This window comes from Chlorocebus sabaeus, chromosome X, assembly GCF_047675955.1.
Source record: "Chlorocebus sabaeus isolate Y175 chromosome X, mChlSab1.0.hap1, whole genome shotgun sequence".
NCBI lineage: Eukaryota > Metazoa > Chordata > Mammalia > Primates > Cercopithecidae > Chlorocebus > Chlorocebus sabaeus.
Genome location: NC_132933.1, coordinates 38,662,799 through 38,687,988, shown reverse-complemented (window position 1 = coordinate 38,687,988; position 25,190 = coordinate 38,662,799). Strand labels below are relative to the sequence as shown.

Sequence of the window (25,190 nt, the reverse complement as noted above, 5' to 3'; positions counted from 1 at the left end):
GGCTGAGGCAGGAGATTTGCTTGAACCCGGGAGGCGGAGCTTGTAGTGAGCCGAGATCACACCACTTTACTCCAGCCTGAGTGACAGAAGAGACTGTCTCAAAAAAAAAAAAAAAATTTTTTTTACTTGGAGTGTTTCACTAATTTTGACACCAACTCAAAGCCTCAAAGTCAAACTTAATGCCACACCAAAGACTATCATGAAAATGGCAACAGTAATTCATCTGGCAACTGTTAAAAGTAAAATAACAAGAGTTTCTGCCACTTATTAATCTTTACTTCTAGTATCTAACAAAATGTTTGGCACATAGAAAACAAATAGCTAACATAGGGAAAATTAAGGAATAAATAGGTAACATTAAAGTAATTTATATGAGGAGGAACTTCAGTGTTCTGTCTCTCCAAAGGAGCAACAAAATGACCTGGAAATAATTGTCAGAATCAACTATTATGAAACTCAAACATCAAATCAAAAATTTAAAACAAGGTAATGCTAAATGAAGAAGAAACCCACTGCTTTGCAGTAAGGGAGCACTGTAGCATTTTAAGCCGCCTGCCACCATATCCCATTTCCAGATATGCAGCTAATTTGAGTATGAAAGCCTGCACTCCTGATGCAAGTTGCTAGTGCCAAAGAAATACAGATTTTTTCGTCAAAGAAATGTGCTTGTCTTTTTAGACTTCTCTGATGGCCCCCTGAAGGACTGGGACAATAACATGCTTTTGTTTTGCCTGACTAAGAGCATTTCCAGGGCTCAGATGATGTTTTGGTTGGAGTTAGACACAAGCATTGTTTGCAACAGACTAGGACAAGTAACACTAGATCACACAAACAAGAAACAGGTTGAATGGCCTGGGAAGAAAGAGGTTGGGAATAGAGATACGTTGAGAAAGAAAACTTTATTTTTAAGGCACTCAAATATAACAGGGAATGGAAAAAGCTACACATGACATGCCTAAGGATGTCAGAATGCTTAGAAAAAGCCTGGAAAGACACTATTCTTCCACCTGTGGCTGGGCTGTCCATAAGCCTCTGAGATTCTGCTGAAGTATAAAGTTGAGACTAAGGCAGAGTTATAAACAACCTTATTAAGCATTGAAGGAAGGTCCCAAACAGAGCCAACCTGCAAAAAGTAAGAAAGTATTTATTCCTTTTGTTTCTTTGCCTACTGGTATTTAACAAACCCCTGTAAAAGTGCTAGGAACCACCAAACTAACAGGATGCTGATTTTAGCTGCCACAGAAGACCGAGAAAACAGAAAACAGACTTTATAAAAATAGTTTTGAAAAATCACTAAACAGGCAAACAAAATCAGTCCACAAGTAGCAACAACTTCAGGAAGGGAAGAAAATCTGATTTACAGATCTGCCACATTGTAATATTAAGATGTCCAAGTTTTACCAAGACTAAAAAGTATGCAAATAAACTAGAAAGTATGACCTATTTTCAGAAAACAAAATAGAATAGAAACTGATCATTAGGAAGTCCAAGCATTGGACTTAATAGACAAAGACTTTATTTACATCAACTGTCTCAAATGTGCTCAAAGAGCTGAAGGAAACCGTGGAGTAAGAATTAAAACAAACCAGAAGAACAATGTCTCAAGGAATAGAGAATATAATTAAAGGGATAAAATTGTAAAAAAAAAATGGAAATATGGTGGCTAAAAATTATAATAAATGAAATGAAACATTCACATGAGGGAATCAACAGCAGAATTTAGCAGACAGAACAAAGAATCAGAGAACATGAAGACAGGTCAGTTGTGATTATCCAGTCCAAGAAGCATAAAGAGAAAATAATAAAGAAAAATGAACAATGCCTAAGGGACCTTTGAGACACTATCAAGTGTACCAATATATGCACAATGAGATTTCCAGGAGATGACAGATTAAAAGAATCAGAAAAAAATATTTAAAGAAATAATGACTACAAGCTTTCCAACTTTGAATAAAGACATGACTATAAATCCAGGAAGCTCAATGAATGCTAAGCAAGAATTACTCCAAAATATCCAAACCAAGGCACAGTATGAGCAAACTCTTGAAAGACAAAGAGAGAATCTTAAAAGCTGCAAGAGACAAACATCTTATCACATACAAAGTATCTTTAACAAGTTTAACAGTGAATTTCTCTTCAGAAACCATGGAGGCCAGAAAGCAGTGAGATGACATATTTAAAGTACTGAAAGAAAAACTGTCAGCTAAATGCTCTAAATCTGGCAAAGCTATCCTTCAAAAATAGAGAAATTAAAATACTCCTGGTAAAAGAGCAAAAACAAAAACAAAAAATCAGAGGGAGTTAACTACTAGTGGACCTACCCTAAAAAAAAAAATGCTAAAGGGAGTCCTTCAGGATGAAATGAAAGGATACCAAAAAGTACCTTGAAGGCATATAAAGAAATAAAAAACAATAAAAGTAACTACAAAGCAAATATAAAGTCCAGTGGAATTGTACTATGGATTTGTTACACCTGTTTTGACTTTCTATTTCCTTTAAAAGGCAAATACATAAAACAATAATTATAAATCTATATTAATGAGCATGAAATATATAAAAAATGTAATTTATGAGAATAACAACATAATAAAGGATGAAGATGTAAAGAAGCAAAATCTTTGTATACTATTGAAACTAAGTATCTATAATTAAAACTTGATTGTTATGGAAGAAAGATTATAATTGTAATCCCCAGGTTAACCAAAGTGAAAAATTAAAATAATACAAAGAGAAAGAGACAAAAAGAGAATCCTTACAAAAAAATCTGTTAATCACAAAAAAATCAATCACAAATGAAGGCAGTGACAGAAACAATAACAGTATATGTTATAGATAAAATGGTGCAGGTGTCTTTTCTTTACTGTAATTACTTTAAATGTAAAGAAATTAAGTTTTCCAGTTAAAAGGCAGACACTAGCAAAATGGATAAAAATACATGATCCAATTATATGCTTTCAATAAGAGACTCACTTTAGACATAAGGACACATGTATGTTCAAAGTGAAAGGATGGAAAAAGATATTCCATACAAACGGTAACCAAAAGAGAGTTGAGGTGGCTAAACTTGTCAGACAAAATAGAATTTAAGAAGAAAGTTGTTGTGAAAGACAAAGAAAAACACCATCTATTGATTTCAAGCCATCAAGAACATATAACAATTATAAACATATATGCACCTAACAACAGAGCCCAACAATTACAGAAGTGAAAAATAAAAGAATTAAAGGGAGAAAAAGATAGATCTATAAACCCCACATTGGGTGTCAGATATTGTGGGATCTGGCCAGCAGCCACAATGCAACAGGGCTCTTTCTTTGTTCCCAGGCAGATTGGCAGGTCAAGAAATAATAGACACACACAAGATAGTGAAAGCTGGGTCCCGGAGGCTCACTGCCTTCTGGTCCCACGGTGCTACCAATGCACTGGATATGCCTGCCTTTGTTATTAAGTTTAGTGAGGGTGGGGGTAGGTTAGTGAGGGATTTAGGCTCATTTGATTATGAGGTGAGATGGTCACATGGGGAAGAAGTAATTCTTTAACATAACATCTGTATGCAGAAGTACAGTATACAGAGATAAGAATTTGCATTACAGTGTGTGCATTAGTAATCAGTAAAGTAACAGAGCCTTAAAACAGAAACACAGTCTTTCCATAACCTATGATTAGCAAGATATTAATCAGCAGTAACAGCTGCAGGAAAAGCTGGTTACAAACAATTCATAGAAACAAGACATGAAGCTAGACAACCGGTTAGACCAGAAATTCTCAGAAAGGAGTATGACTTAATCCTAAAGAGGCCTAGAAGAGCCATGGCAAGATTAGGGCGTTTATAGCCCTATCTTATCCATATGGACAGGCACCCCTCATGCGTCCGTTTATAGGCTCTCCACAAGGGTCGCATTCCATTCCCAGAGCTATGAACATCTGCTTTTCTGGGATAGGAATCTTGGTGATGTGAAACCTCCCTGACTGCAGGTCCATTCAAAGGCTCTCTGCAGGGGTAAGCACATCATGCACTGTTGGCTCATTCTGGCAGTCCAACCTGGCATTGTCTTTACACAATCCTGCATGCAATTTGGTATTTACAATAATCAGGAGCATTTCATCTTTTATTCCATAGCAATAGTTTTAGGGGGTCTCCCTACAGATATTAATACTCCATTTTCAATAATGGACAGAACAACAAGACAGGAAATCAATGAGAAAAATAGAGGACTTGAACAACACTATAAAACAACAAATTCTAACAGACAAATATAGAACATTCCATCTAATAACAACAATAAATACATTTTTTCTCTTGTGCACTTGGAACATTCTCTGGCATAGACCATAAGTTTTACCACAAAACAAATGTCAATACATTTAAAATATTATTATTATTCAAAGTATCCTAATACATTTAAAATATTATTATTCAAAGTAGAAATCAGCAACAGAAAGAAAACCAAAAAATTTACAAATATGCAAAAATTAAACAATATTAAACAACCAATAAGTGAAAGAAGAAGATACAAATGAAATTCAACAATATTTGGAGAATGGCAGAATGAAAACTTAATATACCAAAAAATTATGGGATGCCTCAAAAACTGTGCCCAGAGGGAAATTTATACCTGTAAATGGCTACATTTAAAAATAAAATGAACTCAATTAATGACCTAACTTTATAACATAAGAAACTAGAAAAGAAGAGCAAGTTTAACCCAAACTCACAAAATAACTGAAATGATGAAGATTAAAGTGGAAATTTAAAAAACAGACAATAGGAAAAACATAAAGACAATTAATAAAACCAAAAGTTGTTTTTCTTTTTTTGAAAAGATCAAAAAAGTTGACAAATCTTGAGATAGACTAAGGAAAAAAGAGAAGACACAAATTACTAAAATCAGAAATGAAAGTGGGGGTGTTACTACTAACCTTACAGAAATTAAAAAGAGTGGCTGACCAATCCTCCTGGTGTGGTTGCTCATGCCTGTAATCCTAGCACTTTGGGAGGCCAAGGTGGGAGGATTACTTGAGCCCATGAGTTTAAGACCAGCCTAGGCAACATAGTGAAAACCCATCTCTACAAAAAAAAAAAAAATTAAAATTAGACAGGCATGGTGCCACATGCTTGTTGCCCCAGCTACTCAGGAGGCTTAGTTAGGAGGATTGCTTGAGCCTGCAGTGAGCCATTATTGCACCACTGCAAACTAGCCTGGACAACAGAGCAAGATCCTATCTCAAAAAAAAAAAAAATTAAAAGGATTATAAAACAATACAATGAACAATTATACACCAGTAAATTAAATAACCTGCATGAAACGTAAAAATTTCTAAAAACACACAGGCTACCAAAAGTGACTCAAGAAGAAATAGAGAATCTGAAGAGTCATATAAAAAGTAACAGCATTGAATCAGTAATCAAATACCTCTCAACAATGAAAGTTCAAGACAAGAAATTTTCCTTTCAAATTTCACCAAACATTTCAAAAATTAACACCAATTCTTCTCAAAGTCTTCTAAAAAGTAGAAGATGAAGAAACATTTTGTAATACATTCTATTAGACCGGCACTATCTTAATATCAAAGCCAACTAAAGATGTTACAAGAAAACTGTAGATTAGTATTGTTTATTAACATAAATGCAAGAGTCTTCAATAAAATACTAGCAAACTAAATTCAGCACCATATTATATACCCATTACTAAATGGTATTTATCACAGGAATTCAACATACAGAAACTAATCAATGTAATGTATCACATTAATAGAATGAAGGTATGCAAACCACATGATTATGTCAATTGATGTAGAAAAAGCATTTGCAAAACTCCATCACTTTTTTATGATAAAAAAATTTTCAACAAACTAGGAATAAAAGAAAATTTCCTTGACAAGCATTTATAAAAAACAAAAATGAAAACAAAACCCAGTCAATAGTGAAAGACTGATTTTCCTCTAAGATCAGGGAAAAAAGGCAGAATGCCCACCTTCATTACTTCTATTTATCATGGTACTGAAAATTCTATGTAGATAAATTCGGCAAAGAAAGGAAATAAAAGGGAGAGGAAAATTGGAAAAGAATAAATAAAATTATTTCTATTTGCAGAAGACATTATCTTAAATATGGAAAATCCCGAAGAGTCAACACAAAACATAGATCTAATAAATGAATTCAGCAAAGTTGCAGGACATTTGTAGTTCTATACACAGCGATTAACAATCCATGAAAGAATTTAACAAAACAATTCTATTTGCAACAGTTTCCCAAAAAAAAACCTCAATTGATAACAGCAACAGCCACAAAGAAGAATTAAGTATTGATACATGCTACGAAATAGGTAAACCTCAAAAACATTAGCTAGGTGAAAGAAGCCAGATACAAAAAGTCACAAATTGTATGATTGTATTTATATTAAATATCCAAATTAGTTAAATCCATAAAGAAAGAAAGCAAATTAGAGATTACCAGGGTCTGGTTGACTGGAGAGTGGGGAGTAACTGCTTAACGGTATGCGGTTTCCTTTCGGAGTGATGAAATGTTTCTGAAGTAGAGACAGGTGCTAGTTGCACAATATTGTGAATGTACTAGATGCCATTGGATTGTACACTATAAAGAGATTAATTTTATGTTGTTCAAATTTTGCCTCATTAAAATGTATGTCACACTGACAGTATCATTATCATGATGATGATCATCATCACTATGGAAAATAATGCTTCCTAAATTTCACTTTCTTTAAAAGGTTTAGATATGAGTGGAAAATATAAGCAGACTAAAATGTAAGACTATAGTCAGTACAATTTGGATGACATGTTCTTGTCTTCTCTCTGCTCTCTTTCAGATTATGTCTGGCCACTACCTAGATATTTGTGCCCCGTCTGGATTTCTTTAGATGTTTTATTTTCAACAGCGTCCATCATGCACCTCTGCGCTATATCGCTGGATCGGTATGTAGCAATACGTAATCCTATTGAGCATAGCCGTTTCAATTCGCGGACTAAGGCCATCATGAAGATTGCTATTGTTTGGGCAATTTCTATAGGTAAATAAAACTTTTTGGCCATAAGAATTGCAGCGGCTATGCTCAATACTTTCGGATTATGTACTGTGAACAACGTACAGACGTCGACTGGTAACATTTGCGTTTGATCGGGTTCTTTTATTTAGTAATTATTCTTAACCTATTTATCTGATATTTAGGTTAACAATAATGAAAGGAATGTAATGTGTATGATATGTAAATATAAAGTTTCCATTTATGCTGCTAAATTATTTTATGCGTTAGGATGCCAATGAATTCTGCAACACAGATACAAAATATTTGAAATATTTGAAATGCTTTGAAAATGAGAAAGACATAAAGTCTAATTAAATTAAAGTCTAAATTTTAAAAACATAACTTTCAATCTTATCTTGAAAAGTTACATGTATCCCAGAATATTAACCTTAGTATTTTTATTCTGAATTCCTATCCTTTTCAGTAGAAAAATTAATAATACAATCTAAATCTTCATGACGTAAATATTTCTAAATTTCCATTGCTATGACACCTAAAATGTACTATTTTCTCTCAGTTTTAATTGTCTTCTTGAATTCTGGGTATACAAAAAGAAAAAAAAAGATACTTGTTTCTTTAAAGATTTGTAGCAGTTTAAAGGGAAAGAAATGATCATTTATGACTTATATTTGAGGTATTCATAAATGCCTTAACAGTGCTAATATTAAAGCCAAGAAATTTAAACAATTGGAATTTAGGGGTTTTACATTCCTGTTTTTTTCCTCTTCCAGTTGGAGTTTAACTTATGTCCCATTAAATAATTTTTCTTCAAATTTATGTTTTTGTAAAAGATTCAGGTAAAGTGTGCAACAAGATCAATACTTCTATTTAATCTTCACTAATATGATCTAAATATTTTGACTCTGGATTTATTGATCAAATACATTTAAGTTTTAAGATTGTTCTATTGTAGATTGTTCCGCCTGTGTATAGCACAGACACCTTTGAATAAGAAGTCGTGAAGCTTGTCCCAAAAGAAAAAAGAAAGGAATTTACATAACAAATTGACTTACAAATTCAAGGGTTCACAGATTTTGCCCCAGCCATCCCAAAGAGTTCATCTAAAAAGATACTAGCTTTTATGGTGCTTACAAAGGAAATACACAGACAAAATAGAATATTGTTGCATCAGCTTCTAGTAATGAAAGACTGAGTAATTTGCAATGACTCTTGTGCTAAAGGCAAATAAACACATTGTTAAAATACTAAAAGCCCTGAGAAGCTAATGAAGTAGAAATTGTTATTGGCTAAGATCCAGAAAAAGACAAAAACCCAAGAAAAATGATTATGACTTCTAGTTCACTTTTGCCAATGATGCATGATAAACCTGACGATATGACTGACAGGTGGAGACGATCATTTCTGACTCACAAGCAAAGGAGACTAAAGTAGGAATACAGAGTCTGGCAAGGGCCAATCAACCTGAATTTAATTCTGGGATCACAAAGAATCAGACACTAGGAATAAGGATCGACCAGGATTAAATCACCATAGACATGGAATTCAGTCCTCGTCATCTATGTAAATGAGAGAAATCTTGGGCCTTAAAATTGGATTAAGATGATTTCATATTATTCAGGTTTCTAATTTTGGGGCATAAACAAACAAACAAAAAAACCCATCATCCTAGGTTTCAACTTATTTCTTTCAATAATTTTCAAATGCTGTCACTGAAATACAGTGATATGCAGATATATGAAGAGACAATACAACATGAATCAGGTATGGGACAATAAAAGATAATAGAAATAAACTTACGAACATTTCAGATAATTGAATTATCAGACATAGACTTTAAATAATTATTTAGAATGTGCACATGGAAATTACATGCTGATCTTAAACACTTCAGCAAGAAAGTGCGAACTATAAAGAATGACATTAAGATTTGAGAAACACCTAGAAAATATGGAGCTTAAGCATAGTATGAAAAACTAAGGGCCAGGTACAGTGTCTCACACCCATAATCCCAGCACTTTGGGAGGCCGATGCAGGCGAATCACTTGAGGCCAGGGGTTCAAGACCAGCCTGGACAACATGAGGAAACCCCATCTCTACTAAAAATACAAAAATTAGCCAGCTATGGTAGCACATGCCTGTAATCCCAGCTACTTGGAAGGCTGTGGCGGGACGATCACTTGACTCCCAGAGGTCAAGTCTGCAGTGAGCTGAGATCATGCCACTGCACTCCAGCCTAGGCAACAGAGTGAGACTCTGTCACACACACAAAACAAATTAATTAAAAAATGAAAACCTAAGAACTCTGTAGCAGATTAGAGATGGCGAATTTCCAAATTTACAGAAGATTATTATAAAATAATAAAAATTAGCTGGGTGTAGTGGCATGTGCCTGTAGCCCTAGCTATTCAGAAGGTTGAGGCAGGAAGATCACTTGAACTCAGGCATCTTGAGGCTGCAGTGAGCTACGATCATGCCACGACACTTCAGCCTTGGTGAGAGAGCAAGACTCTGTCCCTGCAAATAAAAGATAAAATGAAATAATAAAATAAATCCAAAAGGAGCCAATAAAAGATAGAAAACAATAAAATGTATACTAAATGGCAGAATTAAAACCAAACATATCCTTAATTACATTAATCACTAAGGATTCCAAGACTGTCATATAGGCTTTCAAAAAAATAAGACAATTATATGTTACAAGAGGCATATGTAAAGCATAAGGAAAGTAAAAGGATGAAAACAAACAAAAAAATTCCTCCATTTAAACACTATCCAAGAGAAAGACTGTATAGTTATATTAATATTGGTCAAAATAGACTTTTTGGCAAAAACCAAATACTCCAGTAACAGAAGATTACTTAATGATGAAAGATTTAATACACCTGGAAGACAATGTAATAAATTTGTATATAATTATATGTAGATACATATGTAATACACATAGTATATACATTATAAAGTAAAAGAGCACAGAACTTCAGGGACAGATAGACAAGTCTGCAGTCATGGCATAAGATCTTAGCACATCCTTCTCAGCGATTGTATGAAAACAATTAACAAACCTGAACTCACTGACAAGTGAAGAATACATATTCCCATCATTGCACAAGAAATATTTATCAAAACTGACCATAAAGTAATTCCTCAATATATTTCAAAGGGTTGGAATAAATTGTTTATTCTTTGACTGAAATGCAAAAGAAATAGAAATGACTTGAAAATAGTAGAAAAACCTTCATATATTTGGAAATTAAGAAATTGTTTCCCAATAAACTTTGACCTAATGGATTTCAAATCCATTGGTGATTCTTCCCTAAGCTATTTATTACTAAGGTGATACAATGATAATTTTTCTCACTTTATTATTCTTTCTGCCTTTATTTGTTGGTATTATACTGTAAGGAAGGGCTTTCCCTCCAAGTCTTTGTTATTTATTAGTTCATGTTGGTGGGGACTCCTGGATTCTTTTGTATTTAGTGTAATATATATGATTCATGATTGCCCTTAATTATCTTGATGCTCAAATTGTCTCATATTTTTCTAATAAGAACTCCTTTTCATATACCCCATCAGCTTTTGAGCATTTGCCAGACTCACCTTTTACTCCCCATGCTCCAGTTCCAAAATTAGTCATTTCTTAAAAGAAACTCTTTTAGTGGGCAATTGTTTTATAAAGCAAGATGTAGAAGCTCAGTAAGGTCATTGCTAATATCATTGCTCCTATATATCAATACCTTTAATCTCAATCCATGAACACAGGATTCTTTTGCTGCTTTCCAATTCCTTATTTTTCCTCATTTTTCTCACAGTGAGTAAATTTGTCCCCAAACCACTGATATATTTATTATTTATATTTTCTATATCCTATAATACAACAAATTACTTTCAGAATTTCTATACCCATACCACTACCAATAAATGAAATGCTATGTTTAAATTTTCATTGCAGTTTTATCTTTAGAATGATTTCCACCAAGAGCATATAGTCAAAGCATTGTCTTCAAAATGCTGGAATTAGTTTGAATTTTTATAGTCAAAGCATTGTCTTCAAAATGCTGGAATTAATTTGAATTTTTTTTCTCCGTGGTTGTGATACCAATTGTTCACATTTGGGGATTTTGTTTTGTTTTTGCATGCACTCCCCAACCTTGCTGACTCTATTTTTTTATATGTAAAACCTTAATATGATTCTCCAACAGTCAAAACTAGGCAAATAATATACTCCGAGAAGAGTCAGCTCCTCTTCTATTCCTTGGTTAACCTGTTCATTAGTTTCTAAGGGCATACTTCTTGAGTTTATTTTTGCAAAAATTGATTATACACAAATACACATATTGTTATTTTTCCATTCTTAAATTAAAATATAAAATGCTACATACAAATTAATACTTCGTTTTGTTTTGTTCTTTTACTTGGTAATATGTCCTGGGAATCACTCTATCAATTCATAAGATGACAGCTATGCACCCAACTTTATCATGTAAATGGCCTAAATACTCCAATTAAAAGCTAAATTCATTCTATTATTTTTTTACACTCACTAGTAATAGATTTTGTAGATATACTTTATTTAACCAATCTTCTGTGTATAATCAAGTAAGTTGTTTCCAATATTTGGAAGTTAACAATAATTCTACTAGGAATAATTGTGTGTGTGTGTGTGTGTGTGTGTGTGTCTGTCCTGTGTGTGTGTGCATGCATGTGTGTCTGTCCTGTGTGTGTGTGTGTGTGTGCGCATTCATGTGTGTGTTTCATATTATTGGAAATTTCTCTTTTAAATAAATTCTTGCTCAAATGTATTCAGAATTTATATTCTAAATAAATGCTTATATCAGGAGTTGATTGATCAAGGGGTATATGTAGTAAGGGGTTGAACCATTTTGCATTCCCACCAGCAATGCAAGAAAGCCTCTGTTTCCCCAAAGCCTTGCCAATGAAGTTTATTTTCAAACCTTTTAAATTTTGCAAATCCCATAGGTGAGAAATGTTACCTCAGTGTAGTTTTAATTTGCATCTATTTTATTTGACTGAAGTTCATATGATTAAACATATGAAAATCACTTAAGTGCCATTGCTAAATCAGTTTTAAGTGTCATTTTGCTCATTTTTTCTGATTTTTTTACATTTTTATTTCTTAATTTTAATAGCTCTTTATAAATTATAGACACCATTTTACATGTTATAAATGAAAACATCTTCTGTTTGCTATTTGATATAGTTATGGTATTTTGCCATACAAAATTATTTTATTTTCATGTAGTTCATCTTGTCAATCAGATTTCCTTTTTATGTTGAGAGTAATAGCAACAAATCCTTTCCCCCAACTCAGGTTAGACAATAAATCACACATATTTTTCTCATTTTTTACATTTAGATGTCTGATACATTTGGAGTTTATTATTGTATGTTGTGATATACACATTCAATTTTAGTCTCTTAAAACTAATTCTTCCATTGTCTCATGCCATTTATTTAAAAAGTCCATCTGTCCTGTGATTTGAGATGCCATCTTTATAATATATTAGATATTCTTATATGCCTGGACCTGTTTCTGAAGTTTACATTCTATTCCACTACTCTGTCTAATCAAATGCCAATTTCACACTTTTAATTATAAATGCTATTACATAAATATTATTATCTGACATGGTTAGTCCCTATTCATTAGGCATTTTTTATAGGTTGTGTAGACATTATTGAAAGTTTAATTTTCCATATTAATGTTAACATTAGCTTGCCTTGTTCTACTCTAAAAGCCTGGATATTTTGATAGGGATCTCCTTAAATTTATAATTTAATTTAAGAAAAAATGAACAACTGAATTTTAAAAATGCTTTCCCTAATCTATATACTAATTTAGGTGGTGGTGTAGCGGGATGGGCCGCAGACAAAACCTCTCACACACCAACTTGTAGAAGGAAGGGCTTTATTCAGCTGGGAGCATCGGCAAGCTAACGTCCTAAAATCTGAGCTCTCTGAGTGCACAATTTCTGTCCCTTTTAAGGGCTTATAACACTAAAGATTTCACATGAAAGGGTCATGATTGATTGAGCGATCTAGGGGATACGTGACAGGGGTTTCATGCACTGGTAGTCAGAATGAAATATAACAGAGCAGGGAATTTCACAGTGTTCTTCAACACAATATATGATGTCTGGAATCTATGGATAACATTGGTTTCTTAGTCATGAGTTGATTTTTAATTACTAGGTTTAGGCCAGGCAGGCCCAGGCCTGGTTTCGGGCCTGGTGCCGGGCTGCCTGTCTTTGGTTTCACTTCCTTGGTGCTTTTCTTAAAAGAGGTACTGAGTATAAAACAATATAAAACAATGTGAGAGGGTCTCTCTCTTCCCTCAGTGGCCACTTTGTCTTCCAAACCTTTATGTCACTCTCACGTCTTCCTTATCAACATTTATAATACATCTCATAAGAATCAATTTTTTAGCTTTACCACACAACCAATCTGTCTTCTATGCATTCACTAGTGACTACTTAATTGTTTAATTTATGAATTCTCAAACTTTTTGGTCTCATGATTTCTGTATACTCAAATATTATTGAGGATTCCAAAGAGTTTGCCTTTATGTGAGTTATATCCATCAGCATTTATTGTCTTTGAAATTAAAATTAAAATTTTAAATTATTTTTGTCTACTTTTATTTAAAATAACAGTAGTAAACCAATTACATGTTAACATAAATAATTAGCTCTGTAAAAAAAGCTATATTTTCCAAAACAAAATCAGCAAGAAGAGTGACATTGTTTTACAGGGTTTTCTTTTTTAATTTGCATAAATTTAGGGGGTACCAGTGCAGTTTTGATACATGGATATAGAGTATAGTGGTGAAGCCTGGGCTTTTAGTGTAACCATCACTCGGTAATGTACAATGTACCCATTAAATAATTTCTCATCTCTCTCACCATATACAAAAATTAACACAAGATGGATGAAATCCTTAAATGTGATATCTGAAACTACAAAAACACTAGAAGAAAACCTAGGAAAAAGCTCTGCTGGACATTGGCCTAGGCAAAGAATTCATGACCAAGACCTTGAAAGCACAAACAACAAAAACAGTAATAGACAAATGGGGTTTAAACTAAAAAGCTTCTGTGCAGAAAATAAATAATCCACAGAGTGAACAGATAACCTGCAGAATGGGAAAAAATATTGCAAACTATACGTCTAACAAGGGACTAAAATCCAGAGTCTATAAGGAACTCAAACAACTCAACAACAACAAAAGACAACCCCATTAAAAAGCGGGGAACAGACATGAACAAACGTTTTTCAAAAGAAGGCATACAAATGGCTAACAAGCATAAGAAGAAAATGCTCAATGTCACTAGTCATTAGAAAAATGTTTTACAGTTTTTCAAGATTCTTTAATCATCTGACTTAATAGAAGGTAGCTAGATTCTCATCTCTGTTTTTTTCATCTAATTTATTGCAACAATTTGCTGTGGTATATAATTGTGGTCATTCTTATTTGACAGTGCACTACACCTCAGCAAGTAGTAGATTCTTAAGTTCTGTGGCAATGTGCAATCAGAAACCAAATCACTGACTGTTACATTAAAATCCACTAATGTATCTTGAAATGGATATTTCGAATGAATACTTTACTTCAGTACTTCAAATGGATATTTTACCCATGATTTATATTGTGACATCAGGCATAGGTCATTAAGAAAATATTGGTTCACTGAGTTACGCATATTTTCTCAGTGTTGGTATATTTTACTATACAATGTCAAAAATCACATACATTGATAATTTTCATCAATCTTAATGGAAAAATCTTAAGATATTGGGAAAGTTCAAGCTCCCAGGGATGAATAGACATTTTCCAAAAATTATATTATTCACTTCACACCTCAGATTTTATCATTGGCAGCAAATAGCATCTATTTTTTGCTTAACTTGACAGGCTCAAGTCATCCGTTATTGAGAAAGTAGCTGCCAAATACTCAAGTCTGAATAACTCTAGTGTGTCTGGTAGTCATTTATTCAAGTAAAGATGTTAGTCTATGAAAAAATACCTGGCTGGTTAATCTTGCAACTCTAACAATTGCATAGGTACTTTTTCTCAAAGCAACCATCTTACATCAGTATGCAGAAGATGTGCTCTTCCTATACTTCTCATTTTCTTACATAGGTTCTTAAGAAGATGTGTACCCACACCTTGAAATTTATTTATTTATTTATTTATTTATTTTTTTTGAGACGGAGTCTTGCTCTGTCGCCCGGGCTGGAGTGCAGTGGCCGGATCTCAGCTCACTGCAAGCTCCGCCTCCCGGGTTTATGCCATTCTCCTGCCTCAGCCTCCCGAGTAGCGGGGACTACAGGCGCCCGCCACTTCGCCCGGCTAGTTTTTTGTGTTTTTAGTAGAGACGGGGTTTCACCGTGTTAGCCAGGATGGTCTCGATCTCCTGACCTCGTGATCCGCCCATCTCGGCCTCCCAAAGTGCTGGGATTACAGGCTTGAGCCACCGCGCCTGGCTTGAAATTTAATAAAATTAATATTTTTTACTACTTCATAAAGTATATTCTTAAGTAAAACTGGCTTCTTTCCCCAAAAGTACACAGTGATAAAAAATACAATAACTTCTTGCGCAGTTTGGTGTCACTTGCTTGATTTATGCCAAGGCACCTGCAGTTTCACCCACCATTACAGTGGCATTATCAGTAAAATTGTAAACACAATGAAAATAGCAAATAACATATTACTATCTCTATGAAAGTAATTTCAAAATACTTTTGACTTTATGAAACTGTTGAAAAGGTTTCAGAGATACATACATGTTCATGGAACACACTTTAAAAACTAGGTTTCCAATGCTAGCTCCCTTTGTGGCATTTGATATAGTCAATGATATTTTCTTCATAACTCTCTGATTCTTTGCTAGCTATGACACAATTTTCATTTGGTTTCCTTTTCTCCTATCTCTCTGCTCCAATTCATTTTCTTAATTTTCTGCGTTGTCCCCATTCTTCCCCAGGTTTCTGTTCCTTACAATTGCTTACACACTTTTCCTGGCTTGCATCATCCACAGAAATAATTAAAATCTATCTACCAATGATTCTTGAAAAATTACTTCTGTTTATTTCTATCAGATTATATCCAGATCTATAGCTTGAGCTGTGTAGGGACATAGAGATGAATGTTGGACACATCTCAAGTGCCGGCATCAAAGATTGTACTCATCACTTTTCCCCCATCTCCATATTTTTCGTCCTCCTGCATGTTTGTTTCTCTAGCGACCAGCAACAGCATTTCCAATTTATCTAAAGAGGAACCTGAGAATCATTTTAGATGCCTTCTCTTTCTCCTACATAGCCAATGAACACAACCTGTCCTCAGCATTTCCCCTACATTCTAGTCTCTCATTCTCTTAGATGCTTTCTCAGTTTAGGCCTCTATTGTTACTCATTTATGCATCCACATTCCTTCTATTCTCTCTCTGAAAGAGATGCTTCTCAACATATGCAAAGCACATCTTCACTTCTTTAAGTGTTTTCGCTTACACCTGGGGCAACAGGAACTAAAAATTCTTCTCCAAATCTCCATGCCTAATTACTCAGAGAATTCCTTCAAACTTTGTTTTCTCCGTTTCTTCTTTGATGCCTTATTGACTTTCCTAATCATCTTGTTTTGCACGTTGGCTCACCCTTCCCCTTAACCAGGCCCATTTGGGGTTGTTGCACACAATTCTCTACCATATTCGTGATTTAGTGATTTAGACACCCAATAAGGTTCTGCCTAAAGGAATTTTGTCAACTTTCATGACTCATTAGTAGCCATAGTTCACAAAATCAACCCAGGACCTCAGGATATCTTTTGTGTCTCATCTTTTAACAGCATTCTAAATATCATTTTCACCTTAGTTCAGTAGTTCTAACTTTAACTATCTGTGAATAGAATTTAGGGTATCTATGAACCTTACACGTTGAAAATCATTTAACAATAAAGTTCGAAAACCTTACGTGTACAGCTTGACAAATTTTTGCAAATGTCTACACCTCTGTAATGACTACCCAGAAAAAATACAGAACATTCCAGATATCTGAAGGACTATCTGTTGCACCTTTTCTGTCATATCTTTTCTATTGTATCTTGCATTCTTGAAATAAATCCCACTTTGTAACGGGCTTTTTTTTCTATATCATTTGATTATTTTTTATATTTTAGTTAGGATGTTTTAATCCATTCTGATGAGAGATTTTGCCTTGTCATTTTACTTTCTTTAGTGGTGGCCTTGTCTAATTTTGGTACCAGGGTATGCAAGCCTCATAAAGTGAGTTTGAAGCAGTCCCTTTTGACCTACCTTATATGTTTGTGTAAAGTTTCCATCTTTTTATTTTAAAAAGTTTGGAAGAATTAATGAATGTAGTCATTTGATACTGTAGCAAATGAGCTTGCAGGGTTGTATGTGTCTGTGTGTGTGTGTGTGTGTGTGCGTGTGCATGCATGTGCACATATGTGTAAAGGTTCTTAATTACAGATTCAATTGCTTCAATATAAATGGCAATATTAATATTTTCTTTTGTGTGTGTTAGTTTTGGTAAATTGTAATTGTCAAAGAATTTCTTCTAAGGTTTCTAATTTATTGGCATCAAGTGGTGTAATTACCATCCTTTTAATGTCTACATAATGTGTAGTGACTTCCTCTTTCACCCTGAGAATGGTTATCTCTGTTTCCTCTCTTTTTGTGTTTAGTTTACTAAGAGTTTATAAATTTTTTAACTTCTCCAAGAATTATCTTTTGGAGTCATCAACTTTCTCCATTGTTTGTCCATTTTCCATGTCATTGACATCTAATTTTACCTCCTTCTTTCTACTTACTTTAGGTTTCATTTTCTCTTTTTTAGCTTCTTGAGGAAGAAAGTTAAATCAGTGACTCTGAGCCTTACTTGATTTCTAATATGCACATTTAAATCTATAAATTTTTCTCTAAATTCTACTTTAGCTGTATGTCATACCTGCTAACATGTATTTGAATTTCAGCTCAAAATATTTACTAATTCCCTTTTTTAATCCATAGATTATTTGGAAACCTGTAGTTTAATTTTCAGACTTCAGGAAATTTTCAAGGTATCTTTCTTATTGAGTTGTAATTAATGCCACAGTGGCCAGAGTATATACACTTTATGGTTCCATCATTTGACTTTTATTGTCATTGCCTTTTGTCCCAGCATGTGGTTTACCATGATAAATGTTCTATGTCTACCTCAAAAACTATATATTCTGATGTCGATAGATGTAATAACAGAATGTGTGTTTTGTAACTTTTCTATGGGTATTTTCTAGTTACTGCAAGGGTTGTGTTAAAATCTCTGACAATCATCATGGATTTGTCCATCTCTCCTTTTAGTTTTTTTAACATTTGTTCTATAAATTTTGAGATCATGTTACTTGGTTTCTTTAATAAATAAGATTATATCTTTCTATAGGATGGACACTTCCATTGTTATGAAATATCCCTCTTTATCTCTCCTAATACTTTTTGCCCTAAGATCTACTTTGTCTGATATATTAGCTTTCTTTCAGTTAGTGTTTCCATAGCATAACATTTTCTATTTTTTAAACAGTCTCCGTCTTTTTATATTTTTAAGTAATTCACTTATAAAGAGCATATAGTTATTTCTTAATAAAATCTGAAAGTATTTCATTTTTAGTTGAAGTTTTTAAACCATTTAAACGATATACTTTAGTTTACATCTATCGATTTTTATTAGTTTCTTCTTTGTTTCTTTATTATTCTTCCCTTTTTAAAAAGATTCATTTAGGTATATTTGATGTAAGATAATCTGTACTTTTTAAAATGTATAATTTGACAAATATTAAAATATGTATAAACCCATGAAAACATCATTACACTCAAGATCATAAAGATAGCCATCCCCATCAAGTTTCCTTATGCCCACTTGTAATACTTCCCTCCCTCAATCATACTTCACTGTCCCTGAGCAATCACTGATCTGCTTTCTGTCACTATTCACTAGCTTGCATTTTCTAAAATGCAGTATGTATATTTTAAAAATATATATTTAAGGTATACAACAGGATGTTATGAGACACATAGAGATGGTAAAAAGGTTACTATAGTGAAGCAAATGAATATATTCATCATCTCTTACAGTTACCTATTTTTGTGTGTACGGCAAGAACAGCTACAACCCACTCATTTAGCACGAATCCCATACATAGTATAATTTTATTATCTATCGTCCTCATGTTGTACGATAGATCTCTAGACTTGTTCAGCCTACATATCTACTATTTTGTACTCTGACCTGTGTCTCCCGATAACCCAAATCCCACTGTTTTATTCTCTATCTCTGTATATTTCAGTTTTTCTTTAGTTTCCTCATAGAAGCGAGATCATACAATATGTTTCTTTCTGTGTCTGGCTTATTTCATTTAGCATGTCTTCCAGGCTAATCCATGTTGTAGCAAATGGCATGATCTCATTCTGTTTTAGGGCTGAACAGTATTCTATTGTGTGTACATATGTGCCACCACTTATTTATTTATCATTCATTCATGGATTCTTAGATTGTTTCTATATCTTAGCTATTGTAAATAATGCTGCAATGAGCATGAGAGTGCACATATCTTTACAATGTGATGATCTCATTTCTATTTCTAATATTTCTAAAATATTAATTTTGAAGAACCTCCATACTGTTTTCCATGATGGCTGTACCAATCTATATCCCCACAAGCAGTGTACACATGTTGCCTTTCCTCCACACACTTGCCAACATATATTGTATTTTGATTGTTTTATAATAGCTATCCTAACTGGTATGAGATGGTACCTCATAATGGTTTTGACTTGCATTACCCTGATGATTATTTGATGTTGAGCACCCTTATACATACTTGTTGGATATTTTTATGTCTTCCACAGAGAAATGTCTATTCAGGTCTTTTGTCTAATTTTAAACAGGATATTTGTTTTTCCATTGTTGTGTGAACAAGTTATTTATAAACTTTGGATATTAACCCTCTAACAGATATATGGTTTGCAAATTCTTTTTCTCAATTCATAGGAGCCATTTCATCTGGTGGATTATTTTGTTCATTGTGTAGAAGTTTTTTAATTCGATTTAATCCCTTTTATTTATTTTTGCTTTTGTAGCCTGCACTTTTGATATGATATACAAAAATTCATTTCCAAGCCTAATGTACAAGAGCTTTTCCTTCATATTCTCTTCTAAGAGATTTATACTGTCTAGTGTTGTATTTAGGCCTTTCATACATTTCGAGTTGATTTTTGTATATGATGTCAGATAAGGGTCAAATTTCATTCTTTTGCATATGGAAATAGAGTTTTTATAGCATATTTATTTAAGAAATTATCTTTTTCCTATTGGGTTTTATTGGTGCCCTCGTCAAAAACTAATTGACAATTTGTGTTTAGATTTATCTCTAGGCTCTCTATTCTGTTTCACTGGTCTAGGTATCTGTTTTTCTGCCTGGACCATACCATATTGATTACTATAACTTTGTAATACTATCTTAAAAAAGGAAGCATGAGGCCTCCAACTTCGTTTGTTCTCAGAGTTGTTTTGGCTATTTGGGGTCTTTTATTATTCCATACAAATTTTATTATTGCTTTTGCTGTTTCTGATAAGAAAGGCATTGGGATTTTTAAAAGGGTTGTGTTGAATCTGTATATTGCTTTGGGCAGTATGAACATTTCAACAATATTAATTCTTTTTATATACGTAATAGTTGTACATATTTTTGGCATACTTGTGACATTTCGATTCTTGTGTAGAATGTGTAACGAGTAAATCAGGGAAACTGGGATATCCACCACTTCACATTTATATTTGTTTTGGGAACATTACAATTTTTCTCATCTAGCTATTTTTAAGTATACAATAGGTTATTGTTAACCATAGTCTCCCAACTGAACTGTCAAATACTAGAATGTATTCCATCTATCTAACTGTATCTTTGAACTTCTTAACCAACTTCTCTTCATCTCCCTCAACTCCCTTACCCTTCTAAGCTTCTGGTAACCTGTCTTACTATGCCTGGCTTATTTCATTTCACATCATTACCTCTAGGTCTACTCATGCTACTGCAAATGACAGGATTTCATTCTTCTTATGGCTGAATAATATTCCAATTGTTGAATATACCACATTTTCTTTTTCCATTCATCTATTGATGGACACTTAGGTAGATTTCATATATTGGCTATTATAAACAATGCTGCAATAAACATGAGAGTGCAGATATCTCTTCAATATATATTAATTTTCTTACTTTGAGATACATACCTAGAAATGGGAATGCTGGATTATGTGGTAGTTCTATTTTTATTTTTTTCAGGAACCTTCATACTGTTTTCAATAGTGGCAGTACTACTTCATCTCCCTACCAACAGTGTATGAGCACTCCCCTTTGATATGTTGTATTTCTATTGTTGTTTGTCTCAATATATTTTTTATTTTCCCTTTTGACCCATTGGTTGTTCAGGAGCATGTTCTTTGCTTTTCACATGTTTGTGTACTTTCTAATATTCCTCCTATTATTGATTTCTTGTTTCATGTTATTGTAATCTGAAGTGATACTAGATATGATTTTAGTCTTCTTGAATTTGTTAAGACTTATTTTGCAGCCTAACATATGGTCTATCCTGGGGAGTGCTCCATGGGTACTAGAGAGGAATGTGTATTCTGCTGCTGTTGGATGTAAAGTTCTGTGTATGTTTGTTAGCTCCATTTGGTCAAAAGTGCAATTCAAGTCCAGTATTTCCTTATTATTTGTTATCTGGTTGCTTTATTCATTGTTAAAAGTGGGGCATTAAAATCTCCTACTATTATTGTATTGCTATCCGTTTTGTTCTTTTATGTCCATTAATAATTTTTGTATGTATTTATGTGCTCCAATGTTGGGTGCATAAATATTTACAATGGTTATGTCCTCCTGATGAATTGACTCCTTTAACGTTAAATAATGTCCTTTTTTGTCTCTTGCAAAAATTTTTAACTTGAAGTCTAGTTATCAGATATAAGTATAGCCATCTGCTGCCTCTTTTGGTACATTTGCATGGAATATCGTCTTCCATTCCTTCACGTTCAGCGTGTGTATGCTCTTAAAGCACAAGTGAGTCTCTTGTAGGCAACATAGTTGGCTCTTGTCTTGTTTTGTTTTGTTTTGTTTTGTTTTCCACTCAGCCCCTCTGTTTTTTGATAAGAGAATGTAATCCATTTACATTCCAGGTTATTATTGACAGATAAGGACTTGCTACTGCCATTTTCTAGTGTGTTTTCTGGTTATTTTATAGCTATTTTGTTCCTTTCTTTCTCTCTTATAGTTTACCTTTATGAATTGATACTCTTCTGTAGTGCTAAGATTTCATTGCTTTTTCTTTAGCATTGGTATATTTGCCATAGGTTTTTGTTTTGTGGCTACCATGAGGCTTATATAAAACATCATATAGTTATAATCTACTATTTTAAGCTAACAACTTAACTTCTGACACATACAAACACTCTAGACTTTTACCTTCCTTCCTCACAATTTATGTTTTTGATGTCACAATTTTTGTCTTGTTATATTGTGAGTTCCTTAACAACTTAGTGTAGCTTCAGTTATTTTTGACCATTGTGACTTCCATCTTCATACTAGCAATGCATATAATTTATACAGTATTGGAGTATCCTGGATTTTACTATCTATTTACCTCTACCAGTAACTTTTGTATTTACCTCTACCAGTGAGTTTTGTACTTTTGTATGTATTCATGATGGTAATTATTGTCCTTTTGTTTCCACTTGAAGAACTCCCTTAAGTATTTCTTGTAAGTCAGGTTTCACGGTAATAAATTCCCTCAGCTTTTGCTTGTCTGTGAAAGACTTTATTTCTACATTTTTGAAGGACAGCATTGCTATATGGAACATGCTTGGCGGATAGTTTTGTTTGTTTTGGGGTTTTTTTTTTGGGAAGTTTTTAATTGTCTTAAAATCCAAATTATTAAGACTTTTTCTCTTAGGCTTCATGATTTTGAGTCATATTTAAGAAATATTTGCCACACCTATGGTCACTAAGATTTTCTCATATATTTTATTGTACAGTTTTATAGTTTTAGCTCTAATATTTGCTTCTACGGTTTAATTATATATATATGTAATTTTTTTAGGTACACAGTAGGTACATGAGAGCTTTGAAACAGGCATGCGGTGTGAAATAAGCACATCATGGGGAACGAGATATCTGTCTTCTCAAGCATTTATCCTTTGTGTTATAAATAATCAAATTATACCCTTTAAGTTATTTTAAAATATTTAATTATTATTGACTGTAGTCACCCTATTGTGCTATCAAATAGTAGGCCTTATTCATTCTTTCTCCTTTTTTTTTTTTTGTCCCCGTTAACCATCCCCATATCCCCCACCACAGCCACCAACTACTCTTCCCACCCTCTGGTAACCATCCTTCTACTCTCTATGTCCATGGGTTCAATCGTTTTGATTTTTAGATCCCACAAATAAGTGAGAACATGTGATGTTTGTCTTTCTGTGCCTGGCTTATTTCCTTTCACATAATGATCTCCAGTTCCATCCACGTTGTTGCAAATGACAAGATCTCATTCTTTTTTTTGTGACAGAAAAATACTTCATTATGTATATATGCCACAATTTCTTTATCCATTCTTCTGTTGATGGACATTTAGGTTGCTTCCAAATCTTAAATATTGTAAACAATGCTGCAACAAACATAGAAGATATCTCTTTGATATATCGATTTCCTTTCTTTTGGGTGTATACCTGGCAGTGGGATTGCTGGATCATTTGGTAATTCAATGTTTAGATTTTTTTGTTTTTTTTTTGTTTTTTGTTTTTGTTTTTGTTTTTTGAGACGGAGTCTTGTTCTGTTGCCCAGGCTGGAGTGCAGTGGCGCAATTTCGGCTCACTGCAAGCTCGGCCTCCCGGGTCCACGCCATTCTCCTGCCTCAGCCTCCCCAGTAGCTGGGACTACAGGTGCCCACCACCACACCTGGCTAATTTTTTGTATTTTTGGTGGAGATGGGATTTCACTGTGTTAGCCAGGATGGTCGCGATCTCCTGGCCTCGTGATTCAATGTTTAGTTTTTTGAGGAACCTCCAAACTATTCTCCATAGTGGTTGTACTAATTTACATTCCCACCAACAGTGTTATGAGGGTTCCCTTTTTTCCACATCCTTGCCAGCTTTGTTATTGCCTGTCTTGTGGATATAAGCCATTTTAACGGTAGTGAAATGACATTTCATTGCAGTTTCGATTTCCATTTCTCTGATGAGCAATTATGTTGAGCACTTTTTGTATGTTTGTTTGTCATTTGCGTGTCTTCTTTTGGCAAGTGTCTATTCAAATATTTTGCCCATTTTTGATTGGATTATTAGACTTTTTCCTATAGAGTTATTTCAGTTCCTTATATATTCTGCTTATTAATGCCTTGTTAGATGAGTAGTTTGCAAATATTTTCTCCCATTCTGTGGGTTGTTTCTTCACTTTGTTGATTGTATCCTTTGTTGTGCAGAAGGTTTTTAACTTGATGTGGTCCTGTTTATCCATTTTTGCTTTGGTTATGTGTGCTTGTTGGGTATTGCTTAAGAAATCTTTGCCCAGACCAATGTCCTGGATATTGTCCCCAATGTTTTCTTGCAGTAGTTTCATATTTTGAGATATTAGATTTAAGTCTGTAATCGATTTTGATTTGATTTTTGTATATAGTGATACATAGGGGTCTAGTTTTATTATTCTGCATATGGATATACAGTTTTCCCAGCACCAGTTATTGAAGTTTTCCCAGCACCAGTTATTGAAGAAACTGTCTTTTCCCCGTTGTACGTCCTTGGTATCTTTGTGAAGAATGAGTTCACTGTAGCTGTGTAGATTCGTTTCTGGATTCTGTATTCTGTTCCCTTGGTCTGTATGTCTGTTTTTATGCCAGTACCATGCTGTTTTGGTTACCTTAGGTCTGTAGTATAATTTGAAGTCAGGCAATGTGATTCCTCTAGGTTAACTTTGGCTATTCCAGGTCTTTTTTGGTTCTGTCTAAATTTTAGAATTTTTTTTATCTATTTCTGTGGAAGAATGTCATTGGTATTTTGATAGAGATTGAACTGAATCTGTATATGCTTTGGGTAGTATGGACATATTAACAATACTGATTG

General features: G+C 33.6%; 1 protein-coding gene across 2 annotated transcripts in view; it reads left to right on the top strand.

Annotated features, from left to right (window-relative positions):
• HTR2C (5-hydroxytryptamine receptor 2C) overlaps positions 1 to 25,190 on the top strand; it is a 299,276-nt gene that overhangs the window by 230,649 nt on the left and 43,437 nt on the right. Inside the window, exon 5 of one of the 2 annotated variants that reach the window (XM_007992626.3) lies at positions 6,831 to 6,936. In XM_007992626.3, coding sequence (XP_007990817.1) covers positions 6,831 to 6,936 — 106 coding nt within the window. Of the gene's footprint in view, positions 1 to 6,830; positions 7,032 to 25,190 lie in introns of both variants that reach the window. The other variant, XM_007992625.3, reaches the window with a different exon arrangement.